Here is an 18,232-nt window from a genome sequence, read left to right as displayed (position 1 = left end):
CAGAATTGGTAAACTAAAAGAAAGCATTCTGAAACCTGCAAGATATTCTTCAGACCTTTGTCTTCAACCATGTCAAAAAAATGTACACATGCTTTTTATATAATATCTCTTTCAGAAAATAAAGAAAACCCATTTTTTTCAGTGCCCTACATGAGAAAAAAAAGTTCACCACTGTCACATTTCTTTGGTATGTAAAGAGAAAGCAGTGACTTCGAAGGGGAGAAGCAGTGACCAAGCTTTGAACACAAGTCTTTCCAAGGACAAATTTTTTTCCATCCTTCCTAAAATGTGAGTGATCTCAAGTTGTTTTTGGACCTTTGAAGCAATTCCAAGAGGAAAAATATCAACAATAAAAGTGCTAGAAGTAATGCAGGAAATATCTGGTTTTCACTTAATGTGAAATCATTTAGAGAAATGAAGGAAGTACACTGAAAATCCCTCCTAATGTCTTAGAATTCTGAACCTTTCACTCACTGCCTTAGCAAAACAACTATTAATGCAATTAAGCTGTGGGAAAAAGTAGGGAGCTCCTTCTGATTCCGGCCCAAAATTCCCTTCAACAACAAATAAAAAAATTTAGACCACATAGTCAATTGTTTTACAACTCAAATTTTCAAAGTTATTCAAAACACTCTACTCAAACTGATGAGTTATAATTGTGCTCACACACCAATTTTAACATCAAATAACACTTAGTCATCTTGCTTAAATAGGAGGTAGTGTGATATCAACTAGGCAATCAAATAAAGGCTGTATATTCATTCATTAAGTTAATCTAGTTGTGAATTACAATTCACCCAATTACTCTGAGCTTCTACTATAATAAAAGTTGTGATAGGGTATAAGTCATTAAAAGGATGGCATGTATTAAGCTCCTCCAAAGTAAAATAGTTGCTAAGATAGCAAATGTACAACGTTACAAAGTTTATGGCTATGATAAGGAAAGCATTATAGACAGGTTCTCTAAACATTATTAAGAAGAACAATAAATCACACAATAGAGACCAGACCAACCTTGAGGTTCTCGAACAACTTGGCGAGCACTATTAGTCAAAACACCATCAGACCATTCCCTTGTATCCATGTCAATATGGCCTAACAATTGATGTCTAGGCATAGCTTTGGGATTCATAGTATATTGTTTTACCACTTTTCCAGTTTTACAAAGCGCTGCCCTTAACATTCTCCAAAGGGTTGATTTGCCAGCACCACTTGGCCCAACAATAACGACTCCCATCCTCTGGCGTAATTGTTCATACAATTCTAAAGCCTTCTTGATCTAGTAGAAGAGAAACATGTTCTTATATGATTTATAGTTTTCAATAATAATCAATTCTGCTCTCATTCTAAAATGGCTGCTCTATTCTAAAACAAGTAAATTAAGTCTTTAATTTCTTCAGGGAAAGATAAAACCTTAAATAGAAGAAAACATAAATAAATCTAAACATATTTACAATGTGATCTTTAAACTCAATATTTCCTTTAAAGAAACAAGGATGCTTTCTAAGCATTTAACAATGCAATATTTTCATTATTTTATTCACTCATTCATTCAAATACAGTATGGTCATTATTTTATTCATTCATTCATTCATTCATTCATTTATATACCACCTCTCTCCAAAACAATGAGTAAGAAGTGTTCATTAGGAGCATGTCAAGATCCCTTTTAAAAGGACCTACCTAGCCCTAAACATAAGAGCTAAAACTATAAAGCTCTTAGAAGAAAACATAGGGAAATTTTTCAGGACTCTGTATTCAGCAATGGATTCTTAGACACCAAAAGCAACAAAAGAAAAAAATAAATTGGACTTCATCAAAATTTAAAACTTCTGTGCATCAAAGGACATTATGAAGAAAGTGAAAGGACAATCTACAGAAAGGAAGAAAAAAGTTGCAAACCACATTATCTGTTATCTAGAATATATATAAAAAAAAAAACTCCTACAACTCAAAAACAAAAAGACAAACAACCTAATTTAAAAATGGGCAAAGGACCTGCAGACATTTCTCCGAAGAAGATATACAAGTGGCCAATAGGCACAGAAAAAGATGCTCAACATCATTAGCCATTAGGGAAATGCAAACTAAAACCACAATGAGAGACCACTTCACACCCACTAGAATGGCTATTATTTTTAAAATGGAAATAACAAGTGTCCCCATGAGAATGAAGAGAAATTGGAACCCGTCATGTGTTGCTGGTGTGAATGTAAAATGGTGCAGCCTCTGTGGAAAACAGTATGGTCATTTCTCAAGAAATTAAATATAGAATTACCAAATGATCCAGGAATTCCACTCCTAGGTAAATAACCAGAAGAACTGAAAGCAGGAATTCAGACAGATACTTGTACACCAATGTTCAAAGCAGCTTTACTCACAATAGTCAAAGGGTGGAAATAACCTAAGTCCATCAACAGATGAATAGATAAACAAAATGTGGTGTATATATACAATAAAATATTATTCAGCCATTAAAAGGAATGAAGTTCTGATACATGCTACAACATGGATGAACCTTGAAAACATAATGCTAAGTGAAAGCCAGGCATAAAAGGACAAATGACGTATGATTCCACTTACATGCAGTATCTAGGAGAGGCAAATTCATATCTGAAGAGTGGTTACTAAGGGCTGGGGAGAGGGGTAAATAGAGAGTTACTACTTTATGGGTACAGATTTTTTCTGTGGGATGATGTAAATGTTCTAGAAATAAATAGTGATGGAGGTTACAAAAGATTTTCAATGCACTTAATGTCACTGAATTCATACTTAAAAATGGTTAAAATGGTTAGAGGTTATGTATATTTTACCAGGATAAAAAATCTTTTAAAAATGATTTAGGAGTACCTTAAAAAGCACTAAAAGTTAACAGAATAATTTGATCCAAAAAGGAACCCCTATTAATCTTAACATTAAAAAAATGCCGTTTTGCAGAAAAGAGATCCAAATTCTAAATTTTTTGCACATTATTCATGCTGTAGTAAACAATTTATTAATATGCCTTTATAAATATGTATATAGGCACACATGGATATGTAAATATATAAACAATGAGTTTAAATGTATAATTTTAAAGCTTATCTGTATAGCTTTAAAATACAATTAACTTAGTAAGCAATGTATGTATCATATGAAATTTACCAACTGAATAAGTAACTCTCTAAGTAAAATAAAAAATCATATGGAAAAAAAAGACCCATTAAAAGGAGTATCTCCTAAGAAATTATCTAAATGAAACTAAATGACATATATATCAATTATCAAAAATATGTATGATGGACTTACTATGTGTCTGGTATTATGACAGGCACTAGTAATAAAATGGTAAGATATAATAGATACGGATACTGCCTTTCACAGAGATGACTATCTGGTGGGGAGAATCAATATTAATCAGATACACAAACATTAAACAAGTATATATGATAAGAGTAATGAAAGCACATAGCAAAAGGACCCAAACTGGACTTGAAAATCAAGGAAGACTGCCCCGAGGAGGTGAGGCTTAAGTCAAAAGAGGAAGGATAAGTTGACTGCATAGGAATCAACCAGGAAAGGGTGTCAATATATCATAAAATACTCTTGATTGTTACCTGATTGGGTATGATTTCATAATTGGCTTCCTCAAAGACTTGCTTTAATGCAGCACTTAGTTCTTCATATTCTACTTCTTTAAAGTCAATCCCAGGAAAGACATCTTTAATCAATGCATCGAACCGGGTGCAATCAACAAATGTAAACTTCGACATTGTATTAAGTCTCAATGCTTGTACCACAATATGACTTTCATTAACTAGAGAAAAAGTTTCATTTTAAAACTATTATCAATTTAAGGATGACATAACAGTTTTTAAAGTACTCTACAGCCTTGACATGCATTATAGGTCATTAAATGATCTCTGAAACTTAGTAATGATTAAAGACATATTACATCAGAGTAATCAGCAAACTTACTATCTTTTGGTTGTTGAAAAATTGGTATCTCTAGGTAGAGTTATGAACTCCTTTCAACAGAATTTGAATTCCAGGGTACCCAGACTTTAATTAATAGCAAAATTCATTATCACTTATATTTGCATAATATTTTACCATTGTATTACATCACGTGATGTAATACCAACTCTTCGAAGTAGGTAGGGGAAGTATTACTATTATTATTTCCACTTTACATATGAGAAAATTAAGGATCTAAGGATTTAAATGACAGCTGAGAGAACACAGAGTATTAGAGCTGGGATTCAAATCCATGTAAACTAATCCCAGATTCAGGCATCTCTCCAAACATATGACAGATTTTATGTCCTAAGACTATAAACCAACAGGCTGATCAACAATCTTGGATCAGCCTCTTTGAAGTTAGTACACAAACACATTCTTTTAAACTGAATGTAAAAACTGCTATTACTGCCAGACTTTCTTATTATCAAAGATATTAGCTGCTGATTGTAGAATATATAAAGGCAAAGAAACTATTATTAGTCTGGTATTTCTACTATAATTGCTTAATATTTCTATGTTTAAATACATATAAAGACGCTTGGCCACACTATAGTTCATGCCAAGCACTGAACTATTAAGTCAATCTTATTTACTGAAAATATGGTTTAAATATTTCTTAAAAATTACCAAAGATAAACAACAGCAAATAGTAATTTAAGCACTTCATAAAATAACTAAATTTATGCTGGCCTATGCCAACTTAATAAAAGAACTAAAGTAGCTTCCTTTTCTAATATGTATACATCGACCTTTGACTAATCAGCCTTTCAAGAAGTCATACATTGGCTGAGTAATAATGGGATAGATTATTAAAAAAAAAAAAAGTCATACATGGGGGTTGGGAGGTCATCCATTTTGAGTGGAGAAAAAAGGGAAATAAAGCATAAAATATCTATGCATTAGTTCATACTGCTATAACCAAATGATTTAATAAATAAATAAATGGAGGAAAAGACACAAATCTACAGAAGAGTTTCAAATTAACATATGCAGATACTTCTCCCTCTAGGTGATGGAGCTCAATCATCCCATTCCCCCTTTGAGAGTGAGCTCGATTTAGAAACTTGATTCCAAAGATACAGGAGGGAAAGAGGGGAATAATAATTTTACAGTGGACAAATCTGGTAAACACTACCTTAACCAAGTGATAAAGGTTAACATCATCAGTGATGTCATGTGGTTATGAAATACCAGCTTACATGATGTGATGAGAAGGGCACTTCACCTGTGATAGAGCACTCTAATAATGAGAAAAACATCAGAGAATCAGATGGGGGGGCATTCTATACGATATCTGGCCACTGCTCTTCATGATCATGAAAAACAAGTAAAGACTAAGAAATTATCACAACAAACAACAGGAAACTAGGGGAAATGACAACTAAATGAAATCTGGTACTCTATATTTGATCTTGGAACAGAAAGACGACATTAACGGAAAAACAGGTGAAATCCAGATAAAGTCTGGAGTTTAGTTAATAGGACTGTACCAAAGTCAGTTTCTTAGTTTTGACAAATGTGCACTGGTAAGTAAGCCAGATGAAATGATGGAAGACTGGGTGAAGGGTATTTGGTAATGCTCTGTGCCATCTTTGCAAACCTTTCTGTAAATTTAAAACTATTTCAAAATTAAAAGGTTTCTTTTTTTAATCTTACAATGCGAAAAAAGAAGAGTAATTTCGTTTGGCATGCTATCTCTTTGAAAGGGAACATCCTGGTAAAAATCCCACAGGCTTCTAAGGTTTCTGTTCTTGTTTTAAGAAAGAAAAACAAATTCTTGGGCTGCACTACATACCTACTGAATTAAAAACTTTTGGGGTGGGGTCCAACAATCTGTGTTCTAATCCTCTGTGTGATTCTGAAGCACATTAAAATCTGAGAACAGCTTGACTAAACTATTCCTCTACATATCACAACTACTTAATATTCAATGCACATTAAAATTGTATTATAGGACATTAGATAAAAACTAAGGAAATCCAAATAAAGTATGAACTTTAGTTTAAAATACAATGTATTAAAAAAACAATATCTGGGAGGCGGGGCAAGATGGCAGACTGGTGAGCTGTATGTTTTAGTTACTCCTCCAGGAAAGTAGGTAAAAAGCCAGGAACTGCGTGGACTGGACACCACAGAGCAATCTGTCTTTGGGCATACTTCATACAACACTCATGAAAACGTGGAACTGCTGAGATCAGCGAAATCTGTAAGTTTTTGCGGCCAGGGGACCCGCGCCCCTCCCTGCCAGGCTCAGTCCCGGGGGAGGAGGGGCTGTCAGCTCCAGGAAGGAGAAGGGAGAATTGCAGTGGCTGCTCTTACCGGAAACTCATTCTACTGATTCAAACTCCAACCATAGATAGACTGAAGCCAGACACCAGAGACTCTGAGAGCAGCCAGCCCAGCAGAGAGGAGACAGGCATAGAAAAAAAACAACACGAAAAACTCCAAAATAAAAGCAGAGGATTTTTGGAGTTCTGGTGAACACAGAAAGGGGAAGGGCGGAGATCAGGCCTTGAGGCGCATATGCAAATCCCGAAGCAAGGCTGATCTCTCTGCCCTGGGCACTTTTCCTTAATGGCCCTGGTTGCTTTGTCTATTAGCATTTCAATAACCCATTAGATCTCTGAGGAGGGCCGTTTTTTTTTAAATCCTTTTTGCTTTTTCTAAAACAATTACTCTAAGAAGCTCAATACAGAAAGCTTCAAAGAATTGAAATTTGGGCACATCAAGTCAAGAGCAGAACTAAGAGAGCTCTGAGACAAAAGGCAATAATCCAGTGGCTGAGAAAATTCACTAAACAACACAACATCCCAAGAAAAGGGGGGTATCCGCTCACAGCCACCATCCTGGTGGACAGGAAACACTCCTGCCCATCGCCAGCCCCATAGCCCAGAGCTGCCCCAGACAACCCAGTGTGACGGAAGTGCTTCAAATAACAGGCACACACCACAAAACTGGGCGTGGACATTAGCCTTCCCTGCAACCTCAGCTGAATGTCCCAGAGCTGGGAAGGGGGAGCAGTGTGAATTAACAGAGCCCCATTCAGCCATCATTTGAGCAGACTGGGAGCCTCCCAACACAGCCCAGCAGCCCAGAACTGCCCTGGGGGGACGGCACTCACCTGCGACATAGCACAGTCATCCCTCAACAGAGGACCCAGGGTGCACAGCCTGGAAGAGGGGCCCACTTGCAAGTCTCAGGAGCCATACGCCAATACCAAAGACTTGTGGGTCAGTGGCAGAGACAAACTGTGGCAGGACTGAACTGAAGGATTAGACTATTGCAGTAGCTTTAAAACTCTAGGATCATCAGGGAGATTTGATTGTTAGGGCCACCCCCCCTCCCCGACTGCCCAGAAACACACCCCACATACAGGGCAGGCAACACCAACTACACACGCAAGCTTGGGACACCAATTGGGCCCCACAAGACTCACTCCCCCACTCACCAAAAAGGCTAAGCAGGGGAGATCTGGCTTGTGGAGAACAGGTGGCTCGTGGACGCCACCTGCTGGTTAGTTAGAGAAAGTGTACTCCACGAAGCTGTAGATCTGATAAATTAGAGATAAGGACTTCAACTGGTCTACAAACCCTAAAAGAACCCTATCAAGGTCAGCAAATGCCACGAGGCCAAAAACAACAGAAAATTATAAAGCATATGAAAAAACCAGACGATATGGATAACCCAAGCCCAAGCACCCAAATCAAAAGACCAGAAGAGACACACCTAGAGCAGCTACTCAAAGAACTAAAGATGAACAATGAGACCCTAGTACGGGATATGAAGGAAATCAAGAAGACCCTAGAAGAGCATAAAGAAGACATTGCAAGACTAAATAAAAAAATGGATGATCTTATGGAAATTAAAGAAACTGTTGACCAAATTAAAAAGATTCTGGACACTCATAGTACAAGACTAGAGGAAGTTGAACAACGAATCAGTGACCTGGAAGATGACAGAATGGAAAATGAAAACATAAAAGAAAGAATGGGGAAAAAAATTGAAAAACTCGAAATGGACCTCAGGGATATGATAGACAATATGAAACGTCCGAATATAAGACTCATTGGTGTCCCAGAAGGGGAAGAAAAGGGTAAAGGTCTAGGAAGAGTATTCAAAGAAATTGTTGGGGAAAACTTCCCAAATCTTCTAAACAACATAAATACACAAATCATAAATGCTCAGCGAACTCCAAATAGAATAAATCCAAAAAAACCCACTCCGAGACATATACTGATCACACTGTCAAACATAGAAGAGAAGGAGCAAGTTCTGAAAGCAGCAAGAGAAAAGCAATTCACCACATACAAAGGAAACAGCATAAGACTAAGTAGTGACTACTCAGCAGCCACCATGGAGGCGAGAAGGCAGTGGCACGATATATTTAAAATTCTGAGTGAGAAAAATTTCCAGCCAAGAATACTTTATCCAGCAAAGCTCTCCTTCAAATTTGAGGGAGAGCTTAAATTTTTCACAGACAAAGAAATGCTGAGAGAATTTGCTAACAAGAGACCTGCCCTACTGGAGATACTAAAGGGAGCCCTACAGACAGAGAAACAAAGACAGGACAGAGAGACTTGGAGAAAGGTTCAGTACTAAAGAGATTCGGTATGGGTACAATAAAGGATATTAATAGAGAGAGGGAAAAATATGGCAAACATAATCCAAAGGATAAGATGGCCGATTCAAGAAATGCCTTCACGGTTTTAACGTTGAATGTAAATGGATTAAACTCCCCAATTAAAAGATATAGATTCGCAGAATGGATCAAAAAAAATGAACCATCAATATGTTGCATACAAGAGACTCATCTTAGACACAGGGACACAAAGAAACTGAAAGTGAAAGGATGGAAAAAAATATTTCATGCAAGCTACAGCCAAAAGAAAGCAGGTGTAGCAATATTAATCTCAGATAAAATAGACTTCAAATGCAGGGATGTTTTGAGAGACAAAGAAGGCCACTACATACTAATAAAAGGGGCAATTCAGCAAGAAGAAATAACAATCGTAAATGTCTATGCACCCAATCAAGGTGCCACAAAATACATGAGAGAAACATTGGCAAAACTAAAGGAAGCAATTGATGTTTCCACAATAATTGTGGGAGACTTCAACACATCACTCTCTCCTATAGATAGATCAACCAGACAGAAGACCAATAAGGAAATTGAAAACCTAAACAATCTGATAAATGAATTAGATTTAACAGACATCTACAGGACATTACATCCCAAATCAACAGGATACACATACTTTTCTAGTGCTCACGGAACTTTCTCCAGAATAGATCATATGCTGGGACATAAAACAAGCCTCAATAAATTTAAAAAGATTGAAATTATTCAAAGCACATTCTCTGACCACAATGGAATACAATTAGAAGTCAATAACCATCAGAGACTTAGAAAATTCACAAATACCTGGAGGTTAAACAACACACTCCTAAACAATCAGTGGGTTAAAGAAGAAATAGCAAGAGAAATTGCTAAATATATAGAGACGAATGAAAATGAGAACACAACATACCAAAACCTATGGGATGCAGCAAAAGCAGTGCTAAGGGGGAAATTTATAGCACTAAACGCATATATTAAAAAGGAAGAAAGAGCCAAAATCAAAGAACTAATGGATCAACTGAAGAAGCTAGAAAATGAACAGCAAACCAATCCTAAACCAAGTACAAGAAAAGAAATAACAAGGATTAAAGCAGAAATAAATGAAATAGAGAACAAAAAAACAATAGAAAGGATAAATATCACCAAAAGTTGGTTCTTTGAGAAGATCAACAAGATTGACAAGCCCCTAGCTAGACTGACAAAATCAAAAAGAGAGAAGACCCATATAAACAAAATAATGAATGAAAAAGGTGACATAACTGCAGATCCTGAAGAAATTAAAAAAATTATAAGAGGATATTATGAACAACTGTATGGCAACAAACTGGATAATGTAGAAGAAATGGACAATTTCCTGGAAACATATGAACAACCTAGACTGACCAGAGAAGAAATAGAAGACCTCAACCAACCCATCACAAGCAAAGAGATCCAATCAGTCATCAAAAATCTTCCCACAAATAAATGCCCAGGGCCAGATGGCTTCACAGGGGAATTCTACCAAACTTTCCAGAAAGAACTGACACCAATCTTACTCAAACTCTTTCAAAACATTGAAAAAAATGGAACACTACCTAATTCATTTTATGAAGCTAACATCAATCTAATACCAAAACCAGGCAAAGATGCTACAAAAAAGGAAAACTACCGGCCAATCTCCCTAATGAATATAGATGCAAAAATCCTCAACAAAATACTTGCAAATCGAATCCAAAGACACATTAAAAAAATCATACACCATGACCAAGTGGGGTTCATTCCAGGCATGCAAGGATGGTTCAACATAAGAAAAACAATCAATGTATTACAACACATTAAAAACTCGAAAGGGAAAAATCAATTGATCATCTCAATAGATGCTGAAAAAGCATTTGACAAAATCCAACATCCCTTTTTGATAAAAACACTTCAAAAGGTAGGAATTGAAGGAAACTTCCTCAACATGATAAAGAGCATATATGAAAAACCCACAGCCAGCATAGTACTCAATGGTGAGAGACTGAAAGCCTTCCCTCTAAGATCAGGAACAAGACAAGGATGCCCGCTGTCACCACTGTTATTCAACATTGTGCTGGAAGTGCTAGCCAGGGCAATCCGGCAAGACAAAGAAATAAAAGGCATCCAAATTGGAAAAGAAGAAGTAAAACTGTCATTGTTTGCAGATGATATGATCTTATATCTAGAAAACCCTGAGAAATCAACGATACACCTACTAGAGCTAATAAACAAATTTAGCAAAGTAGCGGGATACAAGATTAATGCACATAAGTCAGTAATGTTTCTATATGCTAGAAATGAACAAACTGAAGAGACACTCAAGAAAAAGATACCATTTTCAATAGCAACTAAAAAAATCAAGTACCTAGGAATAAACTTAACCAAAGATGTAAAAGACCTATACAAAGAAAACTACATAACTCTACTAAAAGAAATAGAAGGGGACCTTAAAAGATGGAAAAATATTCCATGTTCATGGATAGGAAGGCTAAATGTCATTAAGATGTCAATTCTACCCAAACTCATCTACAGATTCAATGCAATCCCAATCAAAATTCCAACAACCTACTTTGCAGACTTGGAAAAGCTAGTTATCAAATTTATTTGGAAAGGGAAGATGCCTCGAATTGCTAAAGACACTTTAAAAAAGAAAAACGAAGTGGGAGGACTTACACTCCCTGACTTTGAAGCTTATTATAAAGCCACAGTTGCCAAAACAGCATGGTACTGGCACAAAGATAGACATATAGATCAATGGAATCGAATTGAGAATTCAGAGATAGACCCTCAGATCTATGGCCGACTGATCTTTGATAAGGCCCCCAAAGTCACCGAACTGAGCCATAATGGTCTTTTCAACAAATGGGGCTGGGAGAGTTGGATATCCATATCCAAAAGAATGAAAGAGGACCCCTACCTCACCCCCTACACAAAAATTAACTCAAAATGGACCAAAGATCTCAATATAAAAGAAAGTACCATTAAACTCCTAGAAGATAATGTAGGAAAACATCTTCAAGACCTTGTATTAGGAGGCCACTTCCTAGACTTTACACCCAAAGCACAAGCAACAAAAGAGAAAATAGATAAATGGGAACTCCTCAAGCTTAGAAGTTTCTGCACCTCAAAGGAATTTCTCAAAAAGGTAAAGAGGCAGCCAACTCAATGGGAAAAAATTTTTGGAAACCATGTATCTGACAAAAGACTGATATCTTGCATATACAAAGAAATCCTACAACTCAATGACAATAGCACAGACAGCCCAATTATAAAATGGGCAAAAGATATGAAAAGACAGTTCTCTGAAGAGGAAATACAAATGGCCAAGAAACACATGAAAAAATGTTCAGCTTCACTAGCTATTAGAGAGATGCAAATTAAGACCACAATGAGATACCATCTAACACCGGTTAGAATGGCTGCCATTAAACAAACAGGAAACTACAAATGCTGGAGGGGATGTGGAGAAATTGGAACTCTTATTCATTGTTGGTGGGACTGCGTAATGGTTCAGCCACTCTGGAAGTCAGTCTGGCAGTTCCTTAGAAAACTAGATATAGAGCTACCATTCGATCCAGCGATTGCACTTCTCGGGATATACCCGGAAGATCGGAAAGCAGTGACACGAACAGATATCTGCACGCCAATGTTCATAGCAGCATTATTCACAATTGCCAAGAGATGGAAACAACCCAAATGTCCTTCAACAGATGAGTGGATAAATAAAATGTGGTATATACACACGATGGAATACTACGCGGCAGTAAGAAGGAACGATCTGGTGAAACATATGACAACATGGATGAACCTTGAAGACATAATGCTGAGCGAAATAAGCCAGGCACAAAAAGAGAAATATTATATGCTACCACTAATGTGAACTTTGAAAAATGTAAAACAAATGGTTTATAATGTAGAATGTAGGGGAACTAGCAGTAGAGAGCAATTAAGGAAGGGGGAACAATAATCCAAGAAGAACAGATAAGCTATTTAACGTTCTGGGGATGCCCAGAAATGACTATGGTCTGTTAATTTCTGATGGATGTAGTAGGAACAAGTTCACTGAAATGTTGCTATAGTATGTAACTTTCTTGGGGTAAAGTAGGAACATGTTGGAAGTTAAGCAGTTATCTTAGGTTAGTTGTCTTTTTCTTACTCCCTTGCTATGGTCTCTTTGAAATGTTCTTTTACTGTATGTTTGTTTTCTTTTTAACTTTTTTTTCATACAGTTGATTTGAAAAAAGAAGGGAAAGTTAAAAAAAAAAAAAAAAGAAAAAAGACAAACAAGGATAAAAAAAAAAAAAAAAAAAAAAAAAAAAACGATGTAGTGCCCCCTTGAGGAGCCTGTGGAGAATGCAGGGGTATTCGCCTACCCCACCTCCATGGTTGCTAACATGACCACAGACATAGGGGACTGGTGGTTTGATGGGTTGAGCCCTCTACCATAAGTTTTACCCTTGGGAAGACGGTTGCTGCAAAGGAGAGGCTAGGCCTCCCTGTATTTGTGCCTAAGAGTCTCCTCCTGAATGCCTCTTTGTTGCTCAGATGTGGCCCTCTCTCTCTGGCTAAGCCAACTTGAAAGGTGAAATCACTGCCCTCCCTCCTACGTGGGATCAGACACCCAGGGAAGTGAATCTCCCTGGCAACGTGGAATATGACTCCCGGGGAGGAATGTAGACCCGGCATCGTGGGATGGAGAACATCTTCTTGACCAAAAGGGGGATGTGAAAGGAAATGAAATAAGCTTCAGTGGCAGAGAGATTCCAAAACGAGCCGAGAGATCACTCTGGTGGGCACTCTTACGCACACTTTAGACAACCTTTTTTAGGTTCTAAAGAATTGGGGTAGCTGGTGGTGGATACCTGAAACTATTAAACTACAACCCAGAACCCATGAATCTCGAAGACAGTTGTATAAAAATGTAGCTTATGAGGGGTGACAGTGGGATTGGGAATGCCATAAGGACCAAACTCCACTTTGTCTAGTTTATGGATCGATGTGTAGAAAAGTAGGGGAAGCAAACAAACAGAAAAAGGTACCTAGTGTTCTTTTTTACTTCAATTGCTCTTTTTCACTCTAATTATTATTCTTGTTATTTTTGTGTGTGTGCTAATGAAGGTGTCAGGGATTGATTTAGGTGATGAATGTACAACTATGTAATGGTACTGTAAACAATCGAAAGTACAATTTGTTTTGTATGACTGCGTGGTATGTGAATATATCTCAATAAAATGATGATTAAAAAAAAAAAAAAAAAAAAAAAAGTCAATGGACTTTTAAAAATCTACCATTGAATTTGTAAAAATTCAAATAAATGAAGTAAATTTCAAAAAAAAAAAAAAAAAAAAAAAAAAAAAAAAAAACAATATCTGTACTAACTTATTAGTTGCAAATGTACCACACTAATGTCAGCTGTTAATAATAAGGGACCCTAGAGTATTATGGAAACCTCTATAATATCTTTTCTGTAAATCTAAAACTATCATAAAATTAAAAGTATATTTAAAAAGAAGTTATTATATTTGTAATTATCAATCATACCATTTTGTTTAGTGCCATTTTTCTTCAGTTGTCTACGAAGATTTCCACTTCCTCTCAGAACTGTCTTCAAAGCTCTTAAACCCCAATCATAATGCTGCTGAGGTGTCAAAAGTTCCCTGAAGTTAACACATGGAACTCTTAAAGCATCAAGTAACTGTAAGAAATTCTTTTTATTATCACATCCAGAGAAATAAAGAATATAATTATGAATGCACAGAAATGAGAACTATTCCATTAATTTATGTAAAGATACATATCACACAATAATCATCACCCAAGTAAATTGTTGAAGATGGATGGTTCACAAGGAATAAGATAAACCTCATGTGAATTGGTTAACTCTCTTAATGAAGATACTAAATGACAAACCATTACCTTTATTCCTAAAGTCACTATTGATTCATCTTGCTCTCAATTTCCGACATTGTCTAGTTCCCACTATCTCCCAAGTGATATGTACCAGAATTCTATTTTGTCCCAAAGAAGCTAAAGGTCAACCTCTATTACCAAAAATAAGTTATAAGAAGAGATTGTGGAAGATCCCATCCAAAGAACAGTAGCTTTTGAGTGGTCAGCTGGTAAATTAATTCACTAAGAATGATTTTGTTGAGCATTCCAATATAAATATTTTGAGGAAGAAAAGTGAGGTCTAATGAATAGTACTTATACTGATATGTTTTTATTTTTCAAACTAAAATCTTTCATGTCAATACCATAAGCAAATATAATCACCAGTATGAAAATCATTGAGTAGTTAATTGGGAACCTATGAAAAATGGTCACTAATAACCACAATCAATCATTAGAACCCAAAACCATAAAAATATTTAAAATAGGAAAACTCACCTTGATAGATTGAAAATAGCCACCAATTTTCTGCCCAGTACTTTAGCATCTTTAAACCCTTCTGAATAGAGAATAACTTCTGCTATAAGCTCATTGTCTGGGCGAGACATAGCTACAGGCCTGAAAAGCTGCTTAAGATTATCAGGCAGTTTTTGTCTTCCTCCATAACCTTTTCCAGCAGGATTCATAGTGATAAAAATTCCGGAATTAGAATTTATTTCTACCTGAAATATTAATTTAAAATACAGACATCAAAGATTTGAAACTATAAATATAAAATATATTGCCAAGAAAAATTTTATTGTGAAATATTTCTACAGATAACTCTTATACCTTAGCAAACAGAAGGGAAGGCTAAAGTCATAGGAGAGGGGATAACTAAGAGAAAGTCTCTGGGAAGCAGGTTCCAAAGCATTGGTGAAAGGATCAGCACTGGTTAAGAGAAAGGATAACTCTTTCTTTCTGAGAGGCACAGAGGAAAAGAATGAGTGTGGAAGCAGGTAAATTTGATGGCAAAGAGTTAATTCTCCCTTATTAGCATCTCTTTTCTTTGTGAAGAGTTTAAGCCTCATGTTCACAATTTACAACTGGTCTTACTTTCTTTGCCTACTCAGAAAAATTTGTATATGTTAAAATGTTGCTGTATATAACAGGATACTTTCACAGCTCTTCCAACTCTCAGTGTGCTCAGCACTACACATAATATATAATATAAAGAAGTTTACATTTTCTGTTCAAAGAAGTTCACATTCTAATGACATGAATGTGCATCTCCTATGGGGGAAGTAAGGAGCAGGAAAACGTTAAGTGTTGTTGTTTTAAAATTCAAATAAAATAATACATTTAAATAAACACATTTAAACTAAATAATACACTTAAATAATTTTTTAAATAATTTAAATTTAAATTTTTTAATCTAAGTAATTTAAAACATGAGCATGAGAACTTGATGGTCCTGGGTTCATTTCCCAACTCTACCACTTACTCTTCACTTATCAAGCCCTGGTTTCCCATCCACAAAGTGGAAGGAAAAGAAAACAAGTACCTACCTCAAGAGTTGGGAGTATGAACTGAGATGACGCATTAAAGCACTTAGCACAGTACCAGCACAGACTCAGTGCTCAGTAAATATGAGCAAAACTATTACAACTAAATAATGTAATATTGAAAGTTTGAAGATGAATGGTGACATTAAGACCAAAAAAGGAATAAGAAACCACAGTCATTTCATAAGTAAAAGGTTTTTCAAAAGTCACAGATTAGAAATAGGAGTGCCAGGAGAAAGACAGAATATTGTCTGAGTACAAGTAATGCCAAGTCTTTTAAAATATTTTAAATCTTTAAATTCCCAACATATTTATAAGCAGGATTCCATACCTCCTTGCCAAGTAGTTCACATACAGTTCTGTGATTCTTCAAAGCATCTTGAATTGTCTGGATTTGCATAGATACTGCAGATAGTACAGATTCTTCCAGTCTATTGAATTCATCAAAACAACCCCAGGCCCCACACTTCACCAAACCAACAAATATTCGCCCCATTGACTTCACATCAATGCCCTTAAAAATAACAATTAAAAATGTCATTAAAATATAATTAAAATCTCTAATAATAACTTAATATTTTATGTTATTCGCTCATAAGGTCTTGGGCAAATCATTTCATCCATTTATGTCTCTTTTTCTCTTTTTGAGTAGGAATTAAATAACTACTCTTTCAAAAACCAGGGAGATTTCAAGGAATAAAAAAAATAAATCCATGTGAAAAAATTTTGCAAAGTTCACAGGACTAACCAACTACAAAATTTTGTTTTAGTTATTTTTAAAATCAAAATATAAATCTTACACAGAAGGTTTCCAAAACGGCAATGTAAAATGCATTTAAACTTTATTCATTTCTATTTACTATTTTCTTTACTAAATCATTTTTTTTACAATACATTTAAAATTATTTCTTTACAAGAGTCTCCTTAGACAAGTTTTGGAACTACTACTATGTGCAACCTCTCTCCATTTCATTTTCCAAATAAAACAAATTATGTCTTCAAGTGATTTTAAAAATAGAGTGATTTTAAAAGAGAGTATTTCATATATAGGTGCCTAAAACTAATCCACACATATGATGAACACAGTATGATATAGTCTGATAGATATTTACAGATCTACCTCATCACAATTAAAAACTAAAACTTGTCTTCCAAGAAGTCCACCTAAAGCCTTTACTGATTCAGTTTTTCCAGTTCCTGCTGGTCCATAAGGATTTCCTCCAAGTCCCATCTTCATGGCTTGAGTGAGAGTTAGGTAACACTTATCTGTCAGCGGAGTATACACCAACTTGGGAGCATTACCCTATTCAAGGGAAACAAAGTCAGAGTGTTCATGTTCTAGTCACATTTACAATTGGTTATACAGTGTGAGGTTCTAGTCCAAAAGATAAAAATGCAATAAATATATTAAAGTTTTTTATATAGAAAAATAGTGCAAATATGTTTAACTGACAGAAACTTCCTAGAGCAAAAACTGAAATTAAACTTAGTCATTTCTCAGTCATGTATTTTATTCTCTCCTCAATTAATATACCGTTAGGTTTTCCAAATAATTTTCTCAAGTTCTTGTAAATGGAACAAAGATATACTTATAAGGCAATCAACTCCAAAAATATATAAACCACTCCATTTCATATTTTAAAATTCATACACTTATTTCCTTGAATGTTATGATCTTCACAAACCAGAATTACTTTGAAGACCTCAAAGTATAATAAATTTGGAAAAATCCTTATGAAATTAGTAATTATAACTTATGAAATGATTCTCAAAATTTCTATCAAATTGTTGGGAAGATATGGAGTTCAAAGTCCAGCTGCAGTAACCACCCCCATCACCACCACCACTGGAAAGTTTTATTGGAAAACAAAACAGTGCAAAGAAGTTCTCAGTTTGACAGCAACAAAGGCTCATTTCCCCCTTCCCTCCCCTTCTTTGAAAAAACTGTAAAAAGAAAAAAGAAATTTAAAGTGCCTCCCCACAATGCCTAATGCAATGATTTTTTGACCAGAGTTTACCCTGTATCTCCTCTTGTGAGCTATTTTCCCATCCCTCACACGGTGACCAGACCATTCTAGAGGTGCCTGGTCCCAGGGGCTGCAGCACCTACTTTTATGGTTGAGGGAAGCTGGGAGAAGTTTGAGATAAATCTGGGGAGAGGGCTGAGGTAGGGAAAAGAGGG

At 35.7% G+C, this 18,232-nt stretch overlaps 1 protein-coding gene across 1 annotated transcript in view; it reads right to left on the bottom strand.

The window, feature by feature from the left end:
• Nucleotides 1-18,232, bottom strand: part of DYNC2H1 (dynein cytoplasmic 2 heavy chain 1) — a 419,160-nt gene that overhangs the window by 326,536 nt on the left and 74,392 nt on the right. Inside the window, exons 33-38 of the mRNA XM_037841237.1 lie at nucleotides 17,171-17,353; nucleotides 16,382-16,564; nucleotides 15,005-15,228; nucleotides 14,159-14,274; nucleotides 3,597-3,796; nucleotides 1,015-1,279 (exon numbers count right to left, since the gene is read on the bottom strand). Of these exons, the coding sequence (XP_037697165.1) occupies nucleotides 1,015-1,279; nucleotides 3,597-3,796; nucleotides 14,159-14,274; nucleotides 15,005-15,228; nucleotides 16,382-16,564; nucleotides 17,171-17,353 (1,171 nt within the window). The remainder of the gene's footprint in view (nucleotides 1-1,014; nucleotides 1,280-3,596; nucleotides 3,797-14,158; nucleotides 14,275-15,004; nucleotides 15,229-16,381; nucleotides 16,565-17,170; nucleotides 17,354-18,232) is intronic.

The sequence above is a fragment of the Choloepus didactylus genome, chromosome 6, assembly GCF_015220235.1.
Source record: "Choloepus didactylus isolate mChoDid1 chromosome 6, mChoDid1.pri, whole genome shotgun sequence".
In the NCBI taxonomy this organism is placed as follows: domain Eukaryota; kingdom Metazoa; phylum Chordata; class Mammalia; order Pilosa; family Megalonychidae; genus Choloepus; species Choloepus didactylus.
The sequence above is the reverse complement of the archived record's forward strand: the minus strand, read 5'-3'. Positions and strand labels throughout refer to the sequence as shown.